This window comes from Syngnathus typhle, linkage group LG2 (assembly GCF_033458585.1).
Source record: "Syngnathus typhle isolate RoL2023-S1 ecotype Sweden linkage group LG2, RoL_Styp_1.0, whole genome shotgun sequence".
Lineage (NCBI taxonomy): Eukaryota > Metazoa > Chordata > Actinopteri > Syngnathiformes > Syngnathidae > Syngnathus > Syngnathus typhle.
Window position 1 is genome coordinate 10,739,641 of NC_083739.1, and position 25,302 is coordinate 10,764,942.

The following is a 25,302-nucleotide window of genomic DNA, read 5'->3' on the forward strand; positions in this document are numbered from 1 at the left end:
TCTGTTTAAACTTCTGCACGTTCATGTTTATCGAGCGGCAGAGTGTTATGTTTTGTGCTGGCCTTTCCTCATTTTCAGGTCATGCGGGAAGACCATCTGTGTTTTTATGCAGTACGATAACTTTTGAATGCAATTTTTCTTCTGCAGTTCACAACTGTGAGCCAGTCGTGCGAGCAACTTATCAAGTGTGCAGGCCGATGCATAATATATCCCCTTGTGATGTTGTAAGCGGGAAACTTACTCTGCAGTTGCCCAACTCCTCAGCAGACAATATAATGGTCCCGCATTTCTTCCCGGGTATACCACTGCAGAGAGAAAGACAGGAAAAACACAAATGATTAGAATCACCAGGGCACGTCACAACTGACGGATGCTTTGGACTGAAGAAAACAACAGCGGCTAGCAGCGTGACACATTTGTTATGTAAAACTGCACCGACGACACACCGGAGAAATTGTGTGACAACTCTAATGAGCGCATGATTTGGTTTCTCCGCTGCGGCTGCATCTACTTCGACTTGCATCTTTTTTTTCTCTTCATCTTGACGCAATGTGGTGGAAAACTGGTGAAACACATGAGCACATGTGATCCGCCTGAAAAAAATCCCATCAGAGCATGAACACTTATTAGAACAGCAGAGCGGCTACGGTGGTTTAGCAATCCTATTATGTGAGCACCATATTAGAAGATCAATTGCTCCGTTGATTATTCGTATTTTGCTCTTTTTCCAAGCGGGATGTTGATGAGCTTTTCGTTCAGTTCTCACATCCTTGACATAAAAAATTCAACATGTTCTCACTGCTTGTCTTCATTGACGTAAGGTTACAGTCAATCAAAAGAGCATCACCACTAATCTCAAAAGATGCATTAGAATTCTAATTAGAATGGAACAAATTCAGAAAACGTTATTGAGGAAAATATGTACTAGTATATTAATTGCGATAATTATTATTCACTGGCCAAACATTTTGCTGAACTTATCGTTTTTTTTCTGGCAAATTAATTTGGGAGCTTTAACATGCCCAAATTATATCTGCGAGATTGAGTTGATTTCCAACCAAACACCTCACCACACAAAACAGAGTGAACATGAAATTTTGGCAAATGGCAAAAAGTAACATTGCGAGGAGTTTGCAGTTGTCATTTGACCAAGGATATGTCATGATCCTATGTCTTTGACATTGTAAGGAAGGGCTAAGCAGCTCTTATTACAAATCCTACACGCACCCCCCGTGACGCCTGATCTTTTAACGAGGTGAGAATATGAATGAAGCGTCGAGGGCTGGCGCTCTCTCGTTGCTTCTTCAAATTCCGCGGAGACCCTTTTCAAGGTGAATTAAGCGTCCTTGAATTATTGATGTTTCTGGACGAGTCGCCGTTTGATGAAAACCTCCGAGGAGCCAGTAAACGTTTCATAGCTGAGGCCAAGCCATAGTGGTCGAGTCATCACTGCAGTCATTTTAAAAAGTGTTGGCCTCAAAAGAATCTTTTTAATCAGCTGCATGTTATTGAGTGTTAAAAGGGGAGATGAGTGACTTGTTAATATCTTGTGTAAAAATAGCCCATCCAAATTTGAAATTAAATGACTCAGTCCATCTCCACTTATCTGCATATTTCTGAAGGTTGGCCAAACAATTAACAATTTATGCAACCAAACAGTGAGTTTCTCAGGCGCTGACTTTGCAGTTAGGCTGGTTGAAGTTCCAGAATAGCAGAACAGTTATCATGTCAAAGCCAAAACATAACCAGCGTTTCAGTGCTATCACAGGTGTGTGTGTGTGAGCTATATTTGTGGGGTTCGCCGTTTAGTGTTAGGTAACAGCGTTAGCTTCCGAAATGCAGCACAAACTTTGTGCTGACATGGCGGGGTTATATCGGGGTGTGTGCCCATTTGCACATTCTGGGCCCTGCTGCGCTGAGTAGATGCCACTGGGGATGGCCAAACACCCACGGTGAAATCGAGTACCATCTTTGTCAATCTAATAAAAACCTGGCTTGCTATTGCCCAGCAAAATATGTTTCTAATTGTTTATCCTTGATGAATGCGTGTGAGAGAATGTACTGCTGGATGTGAAGTGCGACCGGTACACTTCCTAATGACGAATTTGCTCAAAATACATTGAATTATGTTATTATTAATTAAATTCATCTATGATAATTTAAGACTAATCATGACTAATCACAATCTTCCAAGGAAACCATAATGTCTCATTCAGTGAGCTATTTTTAGAACAGGCCAGCGGCGTGTGGGTGCCACCTGGTTCCTGTGGGGAAACATGTTGGTGACCCATGATCTGAAACCTCTGCCGCCTCCCTGATAGTCACAACCTCATAGTGCAATACCAAAACCTTCTGGATCTCCACTAAATCATGGAGTAGAATATCGACCTGCCGATCCGTAGAACTTTCGTGTTCACCACGAGGCAGTAGACAATGGGAATCTATTGGATCATCACAAGAACACCTAGCCTAGAACCTGCTGATGATCATTCTAAACACCTACAAATGTTGGGAATGCTTTGAAATTGTAATAAATGTGGCAAACAATACAGTCACTGTAAATTTATCTCCCAACGCTTTTTTTTTTTTTATATCGACTGGTGATTGGAATGCTCCTTGCATCACTTTGATGATGAAACAATGTGAAACGTGCAGCTTCCCGCGCTAACCTGCTTTACAGACACGGCCTGCAACAGCTTGCGAATCTGCAGCGGCTCACCCTGCAAATGAGCTCAGTGGTGCTTTATGATACAGTCTTGTGTGCTTTGCTGTTCTTCATCAGCCCTTGTGCCCTGAGAATGAAGCACCTTGGAAATATTTGGCAGAGGTTCTGGGTAATATTTCCGTTCCCTGATACACATGCATCTGAGCCAGGATAATTTTGTTGCCCATTCAAAAAAGAATTTTGACATGGGGGGCATTCAGGGCCTTTGCCCCACCCCTTTGCGCCCCACTGGCAGAAAAGACGACTCTGTGAACAGCATACTATAAATGGTGCTGGAGCAGAGGAATAATGAAGAAAAACAAGAGGAAATAAGATAACTCAGATGTGTAATTGAGGCGGACAGCATTCTTCAAGTGGAGATGCTGTATTTTATAAAAGCACTTTTTGAACTCTACGCTGACTCGAGCAAATTTGTTTTTGCTTCTGCCACGTAGACGCAGCTTCTCGTGCACTGAATTTGAAGGAACCGAGGGGAGCCGCTTCGACAAACAAGTTGTCTGTGTTCACTACCACAACCGCGGTAACGCCCATTTCCACCTGCTCACCTCTATGAACAAATCCAATCCCACCTCCCAATAAGAAAACGGGACTACTTTTTCCACTCCTGTGCTGGGCATGAAAATGGGGCCTTCAAATCTATTCTTTGACTCACAGGAAGACTGTGTAAAGACTTTTGGACTGGTATGAAGTGGTCCAGTTTTCTGGTACTCGTAATAACTCAAGCAGAAGTCGAGAGCCAAGGGTGTCAAACTCATTTGTGTCGAGGGCCGCATTGTTGTCATAGTTTTCTTCGAAGGGCCTTTATGACCGTCAACACCTTTTATTATATACAGTATAGGCTACAAAAATGAACAAAATTATGAATAATTACTTTTGAAATCAGAAACTACAATAAAAAAAATCCAATATTCAAAAAGATGAATGGTAATTGCTAGAAATACCTCTAATTTTCAAAAGTGAAAACAATTTCAAATTTTAGTATTGACACATGAAGTTGATGCAGAATTAGTCTTCGCGGGCCACATAAAATGATGTGGCGGGCCGTTTCTGGCCCCCGGGCCTTGAGTTTGACATCATGTTCCAGACTCTAATTTATATGCAGCCCTCACAGCTTTTAGATGAGTTATAAAATTAAGATCTTTATAATTTACTTTATTTTCTCTCGCTCTGTCGCTGTCTCTCTCTCTCCAAATTGTTTGTCGGGGTAAGATTATACTCAAAGAGAGAGAGGAGGAAGGAAGTAATTGTTGATGCTGCTCACACGAGCTCATTAATATGAGGGATGCTCTTGATATTTAACAACGCTGCAACGTGTCACACCAGAGGAAAGGGGAGGTGCTGTCTGCTCAACAGTCCGAGTGTGAGCACGCAAGAAGATGATTTTTCTTCTTTTTTTTCCTCTCCATATAGCGGCTGGTGCAGGGTGCGGTCTTCATGTTTCTAGCCGTATGCTCGGAAGAAACATTAAGACACATAAATAATTCAATCATGTTTTGTTGCAGGTCAAATTATAACCCGTTTGACATTATTTACATTATCGCTTGCTTGTTCTTGATTTCTTCTAGTAGTGGAAGCAGAGCCCAGAGTGTGTGGCAAACAAATGAATGCCCAAGCCAGTGCCATAAACACTCTGCTCATCTCCAACTGCAGGGTAGGAACCATTGAACTAGAGCAGCATTTCTGACACTTAAAGATCAGCTTGAGAAAAATGGTGAGCTGTGATTGGTTGTGACCTGAGACCTGGCAACTGCAATGTCATTTTCAGTAGACAGCAAGGGGCAAAATGGCCACCCACTGAGATGGATCAAAATAGGTGGATGACAGGGTTGACAACTTAAATCTCCATCCGTTTCATTTTTCATATTCCACAAACACTGCATTAATCAGAACACTGTGTTTCAACAAATTGGGCTGCACAGAACATATTATTACAAACAAAACTTTGGGGTTGATTTCCCCTTTCATTTCACACTTGATAGGTGGGCATGGACTCCAGAATGACAACTTTTTTGTTATTTGTATACAAACATTAAAAAGTCAAATGTGTATCCGCTAAACAAAAAATAATTGCGTCGCTTGAAGCATGCAGCATAAATCCAGCCAAAAAGCTAAGCCATTGGAAAGTTGCCACTTAACAGAATAATTTCATTGCAAAGGAAATCACACTGAATCAACATTGGCCTGAATGAGCATACGTATGTGCCCGGTGACAGAGGTGAGTCAGGGCGCAGCAGTAATTTGGCCCAATGCCACCGTGAATGCTTAGAATCACATCTCACCTCAAAAGAAGACCACAAGGTTTCCAAAAGGCATGAAAGGGGGATTATACAACTAATCCTCTTAATCGTCACACATCGATAAGCATCCATAATCCGTCACCTCAGCAGGGTTTTTAAAAAGTGCGAATTCAAACGACACCAAAACACAAAATGTTCTTCAGTGAGAAAAGTTGCCTCTATTTAACTTTAGTTAAGCACTACGTATTGTTGACTGGTCAACAACGCAATGCCATGTCTCCAAAACGTGGCCTGGCCAATCACAGTGTAGCAGAGAACAACAAACCCAGATGTCAAAGTAACATCCGTTCATCCAGATAGGTTTCATAGAAATATTTGTTTTCAGTTGAAAAGCAGTGCGGAGGTCCATTGAGTAGTGCATCCAATTTCAATGGAGAGATCTGATGAAGTTTAAGATGTACCACAAAAGAGGAAGTGGCAAACAGCACAAAGATGCATCCTTGCATCACTGAACAGTGAGCAAAGGCTTTTGTTCATGTGTAACAGAGGCAATGAAGAACTTACTGTGCTGATGTTCACTAAAGGTTCAAAGTGATTTATTTTGAATAATTCATGTGGTCATTATGGGGTATTGTGTGTAGAACTTTACATAAGAAAATGTGAAAAATACTTTTCAGTCTCATTGTCTAGCTGTTCTTTCCATTTTGTTGAGCCAGAGTAATTTCCTTGACATTATATAATTTCATTTGCCCGCAGCAAGAGCAGAACATCCCACTTTCAAGAGCAATGCTCCCTTCTTTTTGTTGTTACACAACTTCTGTAACAGATGTCTTCTGGCCTTTATCTCCATTTTAGTTTCAGGCCACTGCTGAATAATGGCATTCATATCACAGGGTTGCCTTGACCTCCCCACGGTGCTTAAAGTAGACCGTAGGTACAATCTGCACTTCATTTTCTTTCGATGAATAGATTGACGAGCGGCAAGAGTTCACTTAACCTCCCATGCGCGCCGTCGTTGCCGCTCGAGGGAGCTTTCATCCATCGTACTGGTGCAAACGCACAAACTATAAAAGAAGAAAAAAAACAGCTCTTCTATAAATGGCGTCATCTTCTCAAAAGAGGAAAACTTTCAATGATGGTATAGTGACAGTTTTGAATTAATTACTAATAGACTTGATCTCAGTGGCAAAATACGTAATGAAAGTCAAGGAAAAAGAAATGGAATTTCGATCTAACGTAATATAATCCGTCCTTGCGGCATCTCAATGGATGCAGTGAAATGGCTTTGTGCACACGCTATTCTCAGAGGCGCTTCAATGTTACAGCGTGCCTATACAAGTTGCCGGGCCAGCGGTAAAAGGTTAATGCCGCCTGTATAATGAACTCCATTATCTTGTAACATATGCAATCGCTTCCCACGGGCTACGCGCAACATCCCAAGCCTTTCACCTGCATCGCTCACTCATTTAGCCTTCCATCTGTTCAACCATCAACAACAATAATGCATGTCTCTCTTTAAAAGCCGATGATAAACACAGGCTTAGGACTGTGATTGCTTCGATCGTCCTAATAAATATGGATGGAAACTGTTGTTTTGAATATAGTGTTTAAAGAACATTGATCTAAAAAAAACAAAAAACATCTCCACATTCATTTTCTGTAGCACTTAACAGTTCATAGGTGAGCTGTAGCCTATCAATTGGTTGCCTGCAAAATTGCACACAATTCAGTCAATCTAAGGTTCAAACCCCAGGAGGATGAATAATTTCGGGCTTGACTGGAACATACATTTTTCAAATTTGTTTGCGTATGCAGCGAAAACCCACTCACCCATAAAAAGAATATAAACTTCATACCAAGGTCTAATCTAACTGAAACGCCATTTTCTGTTTAGTAACCTAACTATCTACTATATATTTAAAAAATGTCAATAGTTTCATTTTTGTCCCTGTCAATTATTTTTATATTTTTTATATTTAATATGGCATTACTATAAAGTCGTACAAAAGAAAGAAGTTTGAACAGTTGTGTTCGGAATTGCACTTTAATCTACTATAAAAATCCAAAACGAATACTAAAACTAACCAATGATCAAATGGAGAGACCAAAGCCGCATGGTGGATCGGCGAGAAAACTAAAATAGAGGTTAGAAGATGTGGATTTGGAGAGCACATTGAGTGGTCCAGGAAAGTGGCTATAAGGAGGGAGGGTAGATGAGAGGTGAAGTGTGTAAAATCGGAGGAAAAGGAACCTCAGAAAGCAACGTGCCTTGAGGAGGGCTTCTTTAAAAGCATAGCTAACACATTTCCTTTCTACTTGCATTCCTCGAGTCCCAGTTTCAGAACCGTTGGCTGCATGACAAGGAAATGGAGCCGGGCCATTATTTATTAACAAATATTGGGTCTTAGATCTTCCCAACGGAAAGGACTGAATGGAAACCTATCAACAACTCTATCTGAAATACCATCACCAGCTGCCTCTGCCAAGTGAGATGTTGCATCGGTTGAGTAGCAGAATCAATACCGTTGACGTGTTTGCGGCCCAAGGTTTTCTGCTTCTCATCTTGTTAGCAGCACCAAAGGGCACTTACGCTAGCACTTGCAGTACCATCGCTGTATTTTCTTGTGTGAAGAAGGCAAAAATGGGTGGAGAAGTGTTAAATCCAAATATTAGGCCTGCCTGCCAGCCTGTCTGTCTGCCCATCTATCCATCTGTCTAGCCTCTGAAGACAATCACACCTGACATGTAAACACAAGCACATTTTACAACACTTCACAACTGACATGTAAATACAATGACAACAGAACTGTGAAGGTAGTTACACTTAAACACAATCACATTTGGACCTTGAAAAGAATCACATCATACCCGACGGCAAGACAATAACACCGGAGGTGACAACAATCACACTTGTCATGTAAGGAAAATTACACCTGAAGTGAAAAGTTGGCACCTGACATGTAAACACACTCTCACGTGATGTAAAGACAATCACACGTGATGTGTTAAGACAATTGCACCTGAGTTTTGTTAAAACAATCGGGCCTGAAATGTAAACACAATCACAACTGACTTGTGAATCGCACCAGATTAGAACAATACAGAACAAATCAATTGTTGCTCCCCTCCCTTTAAATTGGTAAAAAAAAAAAAAAAAATCTCATATTCCCATACCAACCCAATGAAAGTAAACATTTTTAAACCACGGAAAAAAAACAGCTTGAGTCTGACAGGATTTGAAATCTAATTTTCCCGCTAGATTGCGTTGCTAATGACAGTCATTTCTTTGAGGAAGCCCTCGGTTGTGTTCAATTAGCCGCCTCCTTTGGTGAACACATGGTCTTATGGTTCAGGCTGATGTAGTCACAGATGGCTCTATCCAGTTGACATATGGATCATCGCCTTGATTACGTTGTGACGGGTGACATCAAGAGGAAATAACGCGGCACATATGAATGAGCTTTGAGCTTCTCCCATTCCAAAAAAAATTGGAAAGCTTCTTGAGCAGGGGTGTTAAACTTATTTTGATCGTGGGCCACATCGTAGGATTTCCCTCAGAGGGCCGTTATGACTTACATGCAGAATTGCCACCTGCGTTTGTTACGTATACAAACGCTTCTAAAAGCCGTTAAATTAAATAAAAACTCATTTGAGAGTGCATTTTCTGCCAGAATTAAAACCAACATATCTATTTAGCAAGAACTGTGAATTTGACAATGTATTTCCTTCATGGTGCCAAATGAAATAATTCTAATGAAGGACAGATTTGGCACCTTGAGACCTTGAGTGCTTAAACGGCGGTACTGTTTGTTGGAAATGAGGCTAAATAGGACAGACGTACCTGAGAGTCTTCTCCAGGCGACTCGCGGGAGAGCCCACAATCTCCCCCAGTGTGCAGTAGACCTGTCCCAGGAAGTCCTGCCATGAGGGGGACAGTAAGAGCCACGGAGACACGGCGCAGGTTCGGGCAAAGGGACGGGCGGCATGTTCAGGCGGGAATAACAAAGAAAGTAATTGAGCATCATTAAAAGCATTGCACAATCGGAATTGAGAGGACATCTGTGGCAGACACGTACGTTAAAGTCGGCCGGCTTTTTCCCAATTGCGGAGAAGGAGGAAGAGGAGAAGGAGGAGGAAGAGAAAGAAGGAAATCAAGAAAGCAAAAGAGAGAAAGAGAGAGAGATCGGGCAGCAGTAGCAATGACACAAGAGAGCAGAAAGCACACGCTACTTAAATCATCATCAGGCAAGATGGAGAGCAAAAAGGGGTCGATTTGGATAAGATTGGGTGGGCATGATGGAGAGGGCGGAATGGGAAGGAGGACGAAATGACAAGAGTCGTACTGGAAAGAGTTTTAGAAGCCATCTGCTTCTGCAGCACACAGCAAAACATCACAATAGCAAATGAAAAAGAAACACAGATGCAGGAATGTTTGGTCGTATGCAAATTTCATTCAGAATACAAATTTGGTAGCTGAGTAGGTAGAAAGAGAAGTTGTTAATGTTAGTTAGTTGAAGTAGATGGGCAGGTTGCTAACTAGGATTACTATATTCAAATATATATATATCATTAATTAGAAAATAAATCACAGTCTTTTTTTTGTTGTTTTTTTTCAGAATGAAATTAGAAAGCTTATGTGGCGAAACTTTACACCAATCATGCACAAAGCTTAGTTTCTCATTTCAAATAAAAGTGTGAAACTTCTGCATGCTTGAGTGTGTGCTGCAACCATAATGTTGATTAGTATATCTCCAGGGGAATTAAAAATATGTTTTCCACTTTGTCAGAGCTGGAATTAAAAGCAAAATAATTTTAGCACATGATGCATCATTTTCTCAAATGGAAGTTTTTAGATGGCATATACTTTGATTTGCAGACAACCAAAAAGTTCAAGACAGGCGCATATGGAGAAGAAAAACAAAAACAAAAACATGATGAATCGCACTGAGGGTCTACGACGTGCACTTAAGATCCTGCTCCACAGACACGGAGCTTTACTTACATGCTTGGCCAGATCGGGACTTCTAGAATCAATATCAAACCTGAAAACACAAAGAAAGCACTTTAGCATGTTAAAGTGCTCCACTCTCCAACAATAGCATAGATGAGCTGCGTAGAAAAGGTTGAGTAAGGCAGACAACTTTGCAGCCACACACCAATCAGAAATGTATCTTTTTCTTTTTATGGGCAACTTTTGGAAAAGTTATCAAGCTACATATCTATATATTTATTGCTGTCTAATGACACAAATTTGATCCATACAGTAAGTAAGGCACCTGGGAACTCATTCAAATCATGCTTAAATAAAATGTGGAATTTGTCTCCTTTGAAGAAAAAAATCATCTAAATCCTGTGTAAACGAGGCTTTAAGTCGCATGCGTCTGCCAGTCAACTTAAAAGTAATTAAACTCCAGAAGGCCTTGGTTTCCTTCTCCCCATCCTCCTCCCGTGATAAAAGAGAGATGTAAATGAGTCCCTCTAATTGCAATGGGAGAGACTCCCTGCTGTCCACATTTCCATCACGATAGCATGCAAATGAAGGGAACCAAACTCTCAGGAGATGTCCACAAGGGAAATGGCGGTTATGATAAAGCAAAACAAAGCAGTCTTTTTAACATCTCTGAGTTTCAGGAGAAATGTGGAGTGCTCAGTCCAACGTCCAGCAATTGATTTTTGCATCTCTCAAAATGAAAGTGCACCTTGCTGACCTGCTCAATGGGATTAAGGATCTCTAAATGACGCTGTGCACCTCTAAGTGACACATTGGCTTTGGATTCAACACCAGTCATGTTGTTTCAGACACAAATTTATGATATTGACAATACTATCATCAATATGTACATGTTTTTTTACTGTTACAGTATCATCGCAAACGGACTGAGTACCTTGGCAAATGGACCTTTGCAGCCCTCGTGTGTGTGTGTGTGCATGCAAAAGGGCCCCGCACATGGGATCTTGCCAAGTTTTATAAGACTTGCTTTACTTTGACAGCGAGAGGGGGAGATTAAGGATAAAAGTTGATATGAAATATGTATCACTCATAGCGGTCCATTGAGACTCAGTGCCAATGAATAATTCCTCAGGAGAGGAGCGAGACGAGGAGAAAATGAGAGTCAGGTTAAAGGACGAGCGAATAAGGACATGGGGGTATATTTAATGTCTCCTCAGCATGAGAAGCCGATTTGCGAGGCACAATTTTAACTGCAAATTATATGAAATTAACCTGACGTGTTTGGACAGCAAATGGTGTACAGCGACAAGTCCCCGAATGAACAAGAAGATTTCTTGTGTGCTGCCACATTGCCTTTCCCCAGTCTAATGTTGGCAGCACAGACACTCATTAGCACTGACAATGCTCATCTTAATCAAGTCTACCACCTGAGACAGATTAGGTTGCGGACTTTTTTTTTCTCTCTCGCATGCGTCTTAATAAAAGCCCTCTATAAAGTCAAGCAAAATTGTCGGGGGCATCAAACGTCATGTGAAATTTATTTGAGGTTAAACAGAGGCGCATATAGTGGATATATTCTAATTCATCTGCCTCTAACCCAATTAGATTGTCATTATTGAAACACATCTTGAATATTGAAATGTCTCTTACGGGACTCATTTATAAAAAATGGATGGATAGTGACTCCCTTTTGAGTTGTTGGCTGTGAGCATGAGCGAGTAAGCTACTATATGGAGTATGTGGTAGGAAAGATTTGAAGCAGCTCTCACATGTGGATCATGCACAAGTCGGCCTCAGTGTGTCCTCCGAGCAGCTCATCAAAGTGGATAACTTACACGTCAAAGCGCAGGTTCTGCTTCTCTTCGAAGAAATAGTCCAGGATGTATTTCCTGACAAAGTCTGGGTTCAGTGTGTTGTCTATCACCTCCGTTCTCCCAAACTGTGTCAAAACATGGAGAGATGGCAAGATGAGTTTATTGCAATGATTCTATCACAACATCACGTCTGTAAAAATGAAGCGGGAGACATTATTATTCATCACATCGAATGTGTTTTTCCAACTTTAACAATCTTCAGTATCGTAAAAGGACATCTTATTGCAAGCATTGCATTTACTACATATTATGTACATACAATTCTGCATAACTTAGTTTGATGAATTTATGCACCAAATTTGAACAACAGATGACCAAAGTTCCCAGTACTTGGTTTGTCAAAACAAAGTATGGACAGACACTTGTCTCTATTGTGAGTTTGTCTTGTGTGAGAAGACCCAATTTATAAAATGACGGTTTAGTGTCGGCAGAACACTGACATTCACATCATATTTAAAAAATGTTACCTGTCGTGTTTAAAAGTACGGTGGATCTGTTATCTAATCCATTATATTATGAGATTATTATACTCCCATTTCCTTTGTGCTCGGATGAATATTCATTAAGACTAACGTTACATCGGTATTAAATTTAATCAATTTATGCAGTGGGAAGGCAGTGCTACAAATTGTGAGACGGAAACATAACCAGAGGTTAATAGGACAGGACAGCACATGACAAGAAAGAAATGGGAAGCAAAGCATTCTTCCACACTGTGTGGAAGATATGCTGTGTGTAGCAAACAGAACAGGAGTGGAGCGGTGACCCTGGCAGTGCTACACGTGTGTATGATTTGAGTGCAACTAAACGGACAGTCCAGGAAGATAAAGTGATCACATAAACCGGGTGTCATTAGCGAGCAATTCCACACCAAGAGAATAAATCTCCTTGCCATGTGTCTTGGGAGACAGCTAGTAGATCAACATAGGCTCGTGACTCGTCAGAGCTCAACTCATCTGAAAATGTCCATCCATCCGTCCGTCCGTCCGTCAATCCATCACTCGTAATCAAAACTTAATCAAAAATGTAGTCTATAGCAAGACCTCACTGTATCGCAGTATGGGTCTTCAGGAATTCATCAACTTAGATTGCATTAGCAATACTGAATAATTGCACAATCATGCTGCAGAAAAAAAAGAAAAAAGCTAAAGGAAAACAGCTACAATATCATAGTGTCACTCTAATTACCTTGATTCAATTATTTGTGCCCTCACCCACTTTGATACAACACTCAGTGGATCGGACATACGTTCTGCTGTTACGACAGCATCTGAGATGTTACGCATCGTAACTGCTATACATGCTATTCTCGGAGTGAGAGAAATAAATGAGGTTTCACTCCAAGTGACACTACACTCCAACCAGCAACCATCATCAGCAACGAATGAGAAATCAGGAGAAATCAGCAGCAGCAGACTAAGCAGACATGTGGTGCTGCTCACTCTTTGTCCTGTCTTCTTCCTTCTTTCAGAACTGGCATGTTGATTCATTTTCCAGCACCGCTTGAACAGTCATTCCCAAGCACTGCCATGAGAGGTGTGCCGTGGGAAATTATCCAGTATCATTTTATTCCTCTGGAAATGATCACATATGTGCAGTAAACCCCCTGCATATTTGCAATTCGCTCGTCACAATTTTCTTCTTCTGTCGAATCTTTTTGTATCACCCTAGGACACCACCAGAGGATGACGCCAAAGCCCTGTCTAATGGGAAAATAGTAAATGGCTTCAGTGTCAACATCTCAATTGGTTTGAGATCTTTGTATGTCGATGAGGAGCTAAGTTTAGCCTGGGTTGTAAGTGGAAGGAGCAGAGTCTTGCATCTAAGTAGCTAGTTATAAAAAGCTAATGCAGAATGGTCTAGAAATTGCTTTACTAGTAGCAAAGATGCTGGTTTCAAATCATGTATTAGTCATTCATTTATTTTGAAGGGGAATGCTAAAGTTTATTCACGGCACGGCTCAGTGGTTTACTAGTACCACAGATAATGTGGTAATCTGTGATCATTATCTCTTCCAATAATGAATTGTGACAGGCAGAGCACGTCAATGCTCATTCATTAGATGGCAGAAGGTACAATAAAACTGTATTTGCATGCTGTAAAATATTCATGCAACAGATAAATTACTGATGGCTGTGTGTATATTAGCCTTTACACACTTAGTACACTGAGCAAATTGAAATATGTGAGTAGATTGAAATAAGATTATGATACATGACCCGCGAAGCAAGCCAAACCAGACAAAGAACGGGCATAAAATTAAATCTATACATCCACTTCCACCCCAAAACCCGAGAGTCCTCAAATCTATACAAAGAGCAGTTGTGGCTGCAAACGCTTATGTTGTGTTTTCTAGGCATGACAAGTACTGAGATTAGGTCGCAGTGTTTGTCTAAACTCGGCTCTCCAGAGGATCTTAAAATTCAGTTTACCCACAAGCGTGTCAACCAGTTGGAGGGTTTGTTCCCGGGAAGAATAATTGGATCACGGCTTGGTGGTAAGCAAAAAGTACTCCAAGCAGCCCACTCGGCCTCCAGAAAAACAAAAAACACATTACACGCACCACTTCGATTTGTCACTAACTCACAGCTTGACTGTTCTGTCAGCAGCAAGAGATGGCCCAAAGGTTCTGAGATCTGGCTCATGGCTTGCACCCAATGGTGCTGAGCTACAGGTGGAATAAGATCAGTGGGAGGTGGCGGCGGAGGAGTTACCTCACAGAGCTGAGCTTCGAGGTTTGAGGACAGGTTCTTGCCTTCTTGCGTGATACTCTGGGTTGATTACACACGCACACAATGTCGCCCAGGGAAGTAATGAGCAATATCAATAACCCTTCATCTGAGAATCTGTTGCTTGGCGGGTGTTTTTGTTTTGATTGGCAGCATAACAAGGGAGGTCTCAGCAGGGAATTCTTTCAAATTGACCGAGAAAAGAAAAATATGGGAAAACCAATCAGACCATTTTTCAGGTTTTGATTGCCATTTGTTTTTCAAGAGTTTTCTTCTGAGAAAGAACACATTAGAGTTACAAATGGAAGGATTGCTTTTATTTTTTGCTGTTAGAGTCCACTTGCAAGTTGGGGCTGTGATTCATCAGAATGAAATAAAAGGGCTGTCATATAGATGGGTAAATTGGTGCTGACGTCGTAGAACGCATTAGCGCCACCGAGAGGACTGGAGTAGGACAGTCATTACTTGAAAGCGATCAGCTAGCCTCGTTTTATAATGGCTTGTTAGTAAACAGGCTTCAATTTGACCACTGGGTCTAATTGGGGCTCAGCGGTCAATGGCCTGGGGCTTCCATGGGAGATCGTTAGGCATAGTGATTAGCAATGTAAACGCAAACATGTCCAAACATGGTCATGTGCGTTTTATAGAAGTGACCCGTGTGAGCTGAGGGAGGCGTGGGCGGGCGGTCATGGGGTCTTACCTCTCGCCACTGTTTGCATTCCACCCCTTGCGTGTACAACACCACCACTGTGGAAACAAGAGAAACCAGAGTCGATCAACAGAACAGTTTCATCTCAAATGAAATATATGAAGAATGCTGGCAGAAAATTGCTGACCGCGTCAACGCATCAGTTAACACTTAAGACTCAGTGGTTAATTTCAAACATGGTAGGAGTCTAAAATATTAAATGATATGATAAATGCATTGTTAAAACAAACAACAAACAAATACAGAAAAAAAACTTACAGGGATCCGATTTGGAGAACGTGTCTCTGTCCAAGAGATTTCTGCAAGAGAGAAGAAACAAGTCAGAATCGTTTTTAGTCCATAGGGTGACATCCTAATGCTAAAGTCATTAGCATTTTATATGACAATAATTTTGTTTTCCCCCTCATGTTTTTGGTGTCAGGTGTTTGGTCCCGAATCTTTGCAAAAAATGCAAGGGGATTGCTTTAAAATGATATTTTAATTATAAAGGACTAAATATTAGGTACAGTTATAACAGGATATTATGTCATTCCCTCTCAGGGATCTCGTTAGCAACTCCACAAAAAGATATCCAGATCTCGATGAAGTCTTTTCAGATGAGCTGCACCAATAAATAAATTGCATGCAGGTCGGAACAATCTTCATCCCTCTCAGAACTGGCGAGAATTCAATGAATAGAGATGAGATTTTTGGACAGGATTGAACCAAGCAACATCGCACCATAGGCATGCTTGTCATTCCGAATTCCTCTGCCACAGAGACGTGTGTGGGGCTAACAAAAGCGGCTTTGTGAGGTATTACATTCGGGATGACCTGACTCCTGTTGGAATATTGTCAGCTTCATTATCATGGGAGATAAGAAAAGAAAACTCCGTGACTAACTTGCTCTCTGTGTATCAGTTTAGCATCAATTGGCATCCACAGTCATTAGCACTTTAATCACGTTAGCACCAAACACAGCCACCAACGTGAGGGAACAAAACGGTCACTTTTACCACACTAATTAAAATGTCAGAACTTGAAAAAACATTTCAAACATGGACAGATCCATAAATCAATTTTATACTTTAACAATAAAAAAAACTGTAATAAAGTGCTGTGGACAGATGCACAGACATACGTTGATGAAATACAGATAAAAAAAAATATGACGGTGCAGATTATGGCTGCCGCTATTTCAGTCAAATAAGTAAGAGTGACTTGGTTGTTAAATTCATCATCACCAGGTATTTATACGCCAACATATAGAATTCAATTTTACATCAAATTGCCCTTTAAAGAGGCATTTTAAATGGAAATTCCTTCACTTGCTCAAGGATGCTAACTGGGACTGTGGGCCTGCGGAGATAAGAATGAATAATGAAGGAGGTGTAGGAGTAGACGAATGAGGAAGAGACACCTGGTACCACCAAAGTGAAGGTCAGCAGATGTCTCCCTGGCCATTTGTTTGGCTCTGCCTTACGAGGATTCAGTAAATGGAAATACTGCAGGCAATCCCATCTAATCATGAAACATTTGCTTTGCATGATGGCAAGAATTGAAGAATTAGGATTTCACTGTAATGTTGCCAGAGTAGTAAGAATGTTAGCTATAATTGTTTTAATCATTTCTGAAGGAGAGTTTTCAGGTTTTTACCCGGAATTTCCCATTTATTTCATGAAAAATGTTAATTGAGTATTTCATTAGTGAGTTTGAAGAAAATTTGAGTTTGGAAATCCAAACTTTTGGTATGAGTAAGCTTTTTTCAGCCGCTGACCAGATGTTGAGTGGTTTTGCAAAATCCTTTGGGTCATATTCACAATTGCACAGCAGCGAAATAGAAGAATATCCACACAAAACAATTTACATCACAGTCTCAAGTTACTTTCCTGTAGGCTTATGTGGCCAAACCCAAGAGTGTTTTATTGCAAGTCAATACTCGCATGAATTAATGAGGCCAGATGGGGAAGAGCGAGACAATAATCCACAGACAGAGATTATGATAACATTAACTTTTCGCACAAACACTTCAATGCAATTAAATTCCTTCAGAGTTTTTCACATCATATTTGCATTTGACATTTTGGAGAGTAGGTATATATTTTTTGTCAAGCAGCTGTCAACAAATGATAATGAAGTCGGCAGCGCTCATTAAAAGTCCCACAAAAAGTCACGTGTGACTTGTTACTCTGATTGCCAATACGTGATTCAATCAAAACACGTTAAATACTGTTAAAGAATCCGAACATAACATCATGCTTAATGGATCAATTTTAAACAATATAAAAGAGAAATGTCAAGTAAAACCTAATTATGGGGCAATTTTTTCCATCCAATACCATCATGTGAACGTTTAGCCTACCCTTGGGAAATTAGATTCCATGACCACGACTATTGGGAGCGGAAAAAAAAAAATACTCAACCCTCCAGATCCCCCCCAAATGTAGTTCGTCAGTTTGTTCTGCAAAACATTTGTACATTTTAAAATGATTTACTTGTAGGTAAGGTTCTAAACACTAAACTACTAAACATAAGGTTTATACCACAAAACGTTCACACTTGGGGTTAGGAAAAGCCAATCACGGCCATATTATGAGTTCAAACTCGCTTCCATTATTCAGATGTTAGCTGAATTAAACGATGGCCTTGAGTCAAACTGGGATCTTGGTAATATGAAACATCTCAACCGACTTCCGCCAGGGCTCTACTCTGCGTCCGTTTGTCCGTCCCTCCTGTTTGCTTTGATTGCTCCCAAGCTGCTCGAGGCACTGTCAGACAAAGGAGTGCCGCTCAAAGAGCGCTAAGTGAGTGGAGATGCAGTGTCTGCGCTCACTTGAAAAGAAATAAAGAGCGCCTCAGGGTGCGGGAGAAAGCTAAGTGAAGGAAAGTTGAAAATGTACACCTTCCATCGTTGTCTCTAATGTCATACGGGAACTTTTTAACTCTGTCCAGTGCTGCTGCTGCTCCAGACTTGACCCTCCAGCCATCCTTTGTCCTTCTGGGAGCCAATGAAGCAGCGGATCATACAGGAAGTATCGCCGTGGTGGAGGCTATTGACATTTGGAAGCCATTGCTCTCCGAGAACAATTTGCAGACGATACATTAATGAAGTCTCGGGTTTCTAGGCCACTCAGTAGTATTAAATTAAACTGTTAAGCAGTCAGTCAACGTTTCGCTTGGCAGTGCCTTTGTCTTTGGTATGTCACTGCTGGCCATCACAGTAGCATACAAAGGGAGTCTGGCTGATTTACTTCACTTGCTGAAGTTTAAGAAAGAAAAGAAAAAAAAAAGATCAGTTGTCAGATTAAAGGTACTTCTTCATCTGCTTCTGTTTTTTCCAATTTCCAGTTTGAGCTCTGTCTGTCAGTCTGTCCATCTATCTGTCTGCTTGTTCATCCATCCAAGTAGGATTTTAATTTATTAAATTGTTACTTCCCCTTCGTTATATTTTATTACCTTTTATGTGCAGTAAATTTATTTCAATCCTATTTAAGTACGCCTCCCCTCCCATATTAAGCACAGTGTTAATTAAGTTTAAACTGTAATTGTTAGTCGCTCGCAAAAATATTAAAACATTTTTAAATAAAACCTCTCTGGATTTTGATGAACACTTAGGCCTTCTACACTACTACATATACTATAATATTTGCTAAGATAAGTATTTTTTAGCTATAAAAAATCTGTCTGTATACACTGCAAGTTAAATAAAAAAGTGTAAATTGGAGGCGCGGTTATGAAGTAATGCCTCCATGACGAAATATACAATTGAACCTTTAAGGTCGCTTGCTTTATGGGATGATATGGTTGAATGAGCCGGTGGTGGATTCATTTGCAGTGTGGACACGGATGGGTGAATATCTTCTCTGGAGGGCGTCTTAGAGTCTTCAATAACATCAAAAAAAGAGGCCAGATGTGTCAGAAAAGTTGCTAAATACAGTGGTGAAATTAAGAAGTCGGCACTGGGAAGCCCTCGCTTTGGTGCAAAACCCGAGCTCCGCCCCTGGTTGGAGCCCCGTCAAGATGAACCGCTTCGCCTAACCTCAACATAGTTCCTTGGCATTCGATCAGCTTTTTTTGTTTGTTTGCATGCACAGCCAAGTTTGTGCCCCATTTGCGAGTGCACACTTGCAGTATAAAATTGTATACTCTCACCCACGACAAGAAAAATCCTGCAGGCTATTGTAAAATTTTAATGGACTAAAATGTGGAAAAGGAAGCTGATTTTGTTGCTGACTGTAAGAAGTGCAAAGAGCCACAGAAGAAAGAGTCTTCCAATGACGTAACACTTGTAAACCTGTCAGTCATTTCACATTTCCTAAACCAGTGGGGTGTTCATAAAACACACTCTTTGGAGCCGTAGGGGCCATCTGAGAATAGTGACAAAAGCAGCTTGAGCCAGGAGGCATCGCATTGTTTTCACTCTTGGATTTTTCCCACCCTTCCTGTCAACACGTTGCGATTGCACTGTGTTACAAATGATACAAGATGAAGCGCTGAGCATAGTGAACACTCAACAAGGCGTGTCGTTGTGCTTGCATTAGGATGATATCAAGGAATCAGCATTAGCTATTCTCATTTATAACCCCACTGTCCATGTCAAAACATTTAATTTCTCGGATCTGCAAGGATATGTAAAACAGGGTCCCGAAAGGTGCAATATAAATTTAGATGTATTATGCTTATCATTCTAAACATTTATTATTATTATTAAGAACAGGCAAGCATCCGCACCTACGGATATTTTAGGGATTGCACGCAAATTCCACACAGTGCCAAGATTCAAACCTGGATACTCTCCTCAGTGAGACAGACATGCTAACCACTACCCCACTGTGCTGACAGACCTATTAAACTTAAATGCCATTCACTTGACTGAAGTCAATTAAGTCTTACGTACTTTCTGTGTCAAATTATCTTAGCTATGTTTAAGACGTGTAAGACATTCGTCATAGCTGGGAACAGGAAGTACAGAGCGGTGCAAAAAATGGTTGCTCCGCCCTTAGGGAGCGTCAATCAGAAGGCCTGGATTCTGCTCCTGACGGCGGTCACGTCCAAGGTAATGACCCCCTCGGGAGCAGATTGATTGTGTTAGTTAACCCCCCACCCTCCCTCCTCCCAGCAATGGAATGTATTGATTGGATGCTGCACTGCTCCAATCAATCAGTGACGCTGACTGAATGGTTTTAAAGCGCAATGTTTCCAAGCCTGTACTGAACTATCATCTGAAGTCACACGGCAATCACACAGCACACAACCAAACAAGAATGTTACACAAAGTATCCATATTAGAAGCACAGTAATGATGAAATAAATCAAAAATAAATACTAAATGCTTACATACGTACGTACATACATACATAAAACAGAACAGGGAGCTCGTGCAATGTCTAGCATGTTTGGGGGCATGTTACAACTCCTTGGGTGTTACAGCAAACGGACTTGCCTCACTTCAATTCATCCAACAATTTCATGGCAGAAAGTACGTAGTCTGCGCAGAGCATAAATATAAGCACGTTGTCGTTTTTGAGCAGGGGCAATGGCCTAGTTTAGCGTTTTGGTGAATTTGGTAGCAATGTCTCACTGGGTGTTCCTGCTGTGCTGACTGGTGTAACTGCCAATTTGATTACAAAAAGACATTTTAGATTAGCTAAAAGGAGGTCTACTGTGTAGCGCAACCGGTGTAATGTGATTTGGGGGCATTTCATTGTGGCACAAGCAGACAAATTTGGCACGCCCCAAACTAGTGAAATCAATTCATTAAACAAATTAAAATCATAATCTTAAAAATGTTCATATTTGTAAAATTATTTTATTTATTAATAGTTTCATCCATGAATCCAAGTGAGTATATTTCTTTATCCACAATGCCAAGCACGCCGCCCTGATTTTAATGCAAATGAGGGATGTCTCCACAATTGGTTCATCTCACGTACATCCCGTTATGCCCAATTTTCTAAGTGTCCTCGAGCAAAATGCTGAACCCTGAATTGCTCCTGATGCTGCGTCTTTAATGGGTGAAATCAGGTGACGGTGTTGAAGCTCTTTTTTTACCTTCAAGTTAGAAAGCGCTATCTATACAAGAGAAAGGCCATTCACCATAAAGCTTCAAAAACAAGTTGGAGCAATAGAAAAAGGAAAGCAGGTCATGGATAACATCACTTCAAATTCTCTACCACTCTTTAATTTCACCACATCTTAGCTACTGTTCAGACATATGGTGCAACAACTACTAAACTTCAATAGAACCTCGATATATTCTACAGATGTAAGCCACCGGGCTCATCACAACTTTCACTTTGGGGTGCCTTCTGCAATTTCGCATCAACGCAGATTGCAAACTTGGCAGTCCAGTCTGGCTCGACACACATCATGTGACCCGTTCCCCCACCTTAGGAGAACAGACTGTAGGATCAGCTGTGTGAAGTCATTGTATCAACTTGGCGCAAAACCAAGCAGTGAGACGATCCAGGCTACGATCACTGGCTGACCCTGGAGCCAAATCAATCAAATCTTTTGACGCGGAGCCATATGCCGTAACGCGGATACATATTTGCTTTGATAAGACCCTTGTCTGACGCCCACCCTCCCGTCACACTTTTTTTTTTTTTCACAGTAATATTGGTGGATAACATACCAGCCTGCAGGGCTGCACGCCACTATTCAATTCCAAGTGCTTGATAATCTAGGAGTTTCGGTCTGACTAAATAAATTAGAATTGTGAGGCGTCTGAACCACCCTTGCTTCTTTTGTCTCTAAATACTCATTGACAGTCTGTGTTCAGACTATGGTGTATTTTATTATTTGACTAAATTATTTACCCTTTAGTGAGTCTCAATATGCCTGAGAACCAGATGAATATATTCTAGCGAAGATTAATTTTTCATAAATAACCAAGCAGAGCCCCCTTGAACGAAAAAAAGCCCTCAACTCCAGTTCTACAGATCAACACTAATCTGGGTTGACATGCCCATGACATACAATAACAGGACACAAAAAAAACCTCAAGAACCTATGCCAAACATTCAACAATTTTCATACTTCATATTCATCATTCTTAGCAGAGGCCAAGGAAGTGTGGACCCTCGCATACACCACCCATAGATTTGTGAATTTATAATTTTTTCTCAATATCTTTTAAGTTATATTTATTTTGCTTTCCTATTTCCTCACTGATATTGTTGTATTCTGTCTATATATGTTACTGCACCTTTTGTGCTCAAATAGCCATTATAAAATTGGGACACTGATGTTATTTGTAAGACCATCATGGTGTTTTTTTTTTTTTTTTTTTTTAAACCAAGCTGAACTGACAGAATTGATTTAAAAGCTAGTAGATTTAAATACACAGTCTGTAATTGTCTTTGTTTTACGTTTTGTTTTACAGTTAGCTTTAACTGACCGTTGTCTTAAAGATCTTAAAGCCTCTTTCCTATCAAACTGCTGCTTGGCGTAAATTGAATTGAGGTTTGCTCGCAAATCCAACCAATAAAAACATCCGAATAATGGCTCGTATCTTGAAAAGATCTCATGGCACCACGGTAGTGCGGGCGCGAGAGAGTTTTGCAGTGTCTTGCATTGCTCCCCAGAGGTCTGACCTGTGTGGAAATGAGCTGCTGCGCTGGAGTCTGAATCAGACAATCTCACACAGCTCACAGGCAGCAGAAATTATTTTTCTATCCTGGAAAAGTGTTGCCAGAAGCAAGTCTTTGTTTGGAGAGTCGTTAATGACAAACAAGGGAGCTGCAGACCTACAGCGCCTGGAGCCATCAACACAGATCACAAGTTTATGTATGATGGGGGGCAGGGGGGGGATTGATGACACATAAATGTGCATCAGAAGGGTCCAGCTGCTACTCACCACCAGGTTTTTGCAAAATCTACGGCAACTGACATTTTCTTTGAGTTATTGTTACTGTATATGACAACATTAATTTCTTTCAACACTACTTTAGCATGAGTGACGCAGCGAAGAAAGGGGCCTCCAACCTCCTTTTGATAATGAAAATCAAAGACCATGTGGAAGCTACATTAAAAAGGCATTGCCTCTGTGTTGGATAGCTGCTTCCAATTCATTTGGGTGGATTCCCTAGTAGGAGTTGCCAAATTACAAGTCTTGGAACTTGGCCAGAGTGGCCTTCAAAACCAAAGAGACTGACTTCCTGTTCACTTTATCATACATCCGGTTATTTCTTGCGTGCGTTTATGTTTTCTTTTGTTTTTACCCAGCCATGAAAGGGCCTTCTTTTGATCATCAAACGTTAGCACCATCATCCCATATTAATAAGTGAATGAAAACAATTCACAATTAAGGTTCGCCTATCTGCCGAGTTTAACTGCTTCTGAAAGGAGCTCAGTGATGACAATTCCCCAGAGGTTTGACAAAGTCCACACACATGCACGCAAACACACAGACATGCATGCACATAGTTGATCACAAACACGCACATACACACTTTCACCACTCCCCGCAGGTTTCCACCGTCTCAATTCAATCAAAGTCAGGAAGCCGCACCGGTAAGCGGTGAGATGAACAACAAGAGGCCAATGGAGATGGAGGAAGGTGTGACACTCATTCTCTGCACCTCTCTTGCGCGTCTCTCTCATACGTGAAATGAAACTCATCCATAATGGATCTATGAATGAATAATGAACACATCGTCGTAGCCCGGCGAGTACACCAAGCTAAAATGTGTTAAACGGCAAGCGATGCGAAGATGCAGAGAAGCGGTCGCAGGCAACCCTGCCCCACCCTGAGCAACCAGCATGCAAGCTTGTATTCAGAAGAGGGGCCTTTGCGGAGACAGAATTGAGCATGAGAGATGGACAATTTAAGCACTTGAGCTTGTGTGACAAATGCTTCCCAGCCTTTGTGAAGCACTTATGACCCCATCCCCTGGGATGGGGAGGGGGCTGCTGGGAGTTGACCTGGCGAGAAGCAACTAGACAGTCGATGTCACCCAAACACACATGCACGCACGCACACACGAGCGTTGTATAAGAGCAGTGCTGAATTTGATGACAGAAAAAAAATTAATTAATATTGACCTCAATTCCTCCACATGCTAATATTCTTGACAAAAAAAATGAAATACTGCCATCACATCTTGGGAATGATAAACTTATATGACCAAGAAATAACTGAATATTCATTGCAATGAAAACTTAGAACTGCTCAGATTTGACACAATTGATGAAATAGAGAAACTCCATTTTGGAGAGGCTAAAATGTTTCATTTAAAAAAAATGGTTACATATGGCAAATCAAATGATAATGCTAAAATGTTGGACAAGGAATAATATTGCGATCAAATGATGATAATGCAAAAAATGTGGACAAATACTCATTTTCTGCCAGTGACATTTTTTTGTTGTCAAGAATCTAGACATTCAAGCCCAGTTTTTATGGCTCCATATTTCTAAACCGCAACCAAATCTTGCAATTGAAAAAAAAAACGATTAAATATTGCAATTAAATGCGTAAACCGCAACCACCCAAAATTGATAATGTGAATACTACAGATACATTTTGCAAATGATGTGGAACACAAATAATTGAATTAAATGTCATACATCATATTTAACAATCAAATGATAATCAGGGCTTCACCAAATGCAGAGTTATGTTTGCTTTTAAATTGCATTTGATTGGTCGCATGCATCCCCTCACCTGCAGGAGACTGTGATCTCCACTTTGGTAGCCGGGATGCTCCCGCTGCTCGGGTCCAAGTCGCACACTGTCGTCGCTGTGGTCTCCACTTTATCCATCACGTCACCCTCCATGCTGCTGGCAGGGAGCGCCAGCCCAGGCTGCCCGGGGTCGAGCGTTGGAATCCGGGGTGGCTAAGCTTTGTGGAAGTGAAGAAAAAGCGCTTGGAAAGTTGACGGGTGCGGCGGGCTTACATCAAGCTCTGCATGGGACCGCTCAGGAGGCGACGAATGCGCGCTGAGGTGCGCCGGTGGAGGAGCGCAAACTGCGAACTCCACCCTCCTTCTCTGCTATACCGTCGTCTCCTCTTCCTCCTCCTCCTCCCAATCTTCTACGTGCATTCCCCTACACGCATGCAAACGCTCATCCACGCAATCTATCCACTCGCGCGT

At 41.1% G+C, this 25,302-nt stretch overlaps 1 protein-coding gene across 1 annotated transcript in view; it reads right to left on the reverse strand.

Annotated features, from left to right (window-relative positions):
• The window catches only part of cpne5a (copine Va), a 46,452-nt gene extending 21,378 nt beyond the window's left edge, over positions 1 to 25,074 (reverse strand). The window contains exons 1-8 of the mRNA XM_061272195.1: positions 24,872 to 25,074; positions 15,484 to 15,524; positions 15,217 to 15,263; positions 11,749 to 11,852; positions 9,965 to 10,004; positions 9,039 to 9,053; positions 8,804 to 8,880; positions 242 to 305 (exon numbers count right to left, since the gene is read on the reverse strand). Coding sequence (XP_061128179.1) covers positions 242 to 305; positions 8,804 to 8,880; positions 9,039 to 9,053; positions 9,965 to 10,004; positions 11,749 to 11,852; positions 15,217 to 15,263; positions 15,484 to 15,524; positions 24,872 to 24,984 — 501 coding nt within the window. The 5' untranslated portion in view covers positions 24,985 to 25,074. The remainder of the gene's footprint in view (positions 1 to 241; positions 306 to 8,803; positions 8,881 to 9,038; positions 9,054 to 9,964; positions 10,005 to 11,748; positions 11,853 to 15,216; positions 15,264 to 15,483; positions 15,525 to 24,871) is intronic.
• Positions 25,075 to 25,302: the final 228 nt, after the last annotated feature.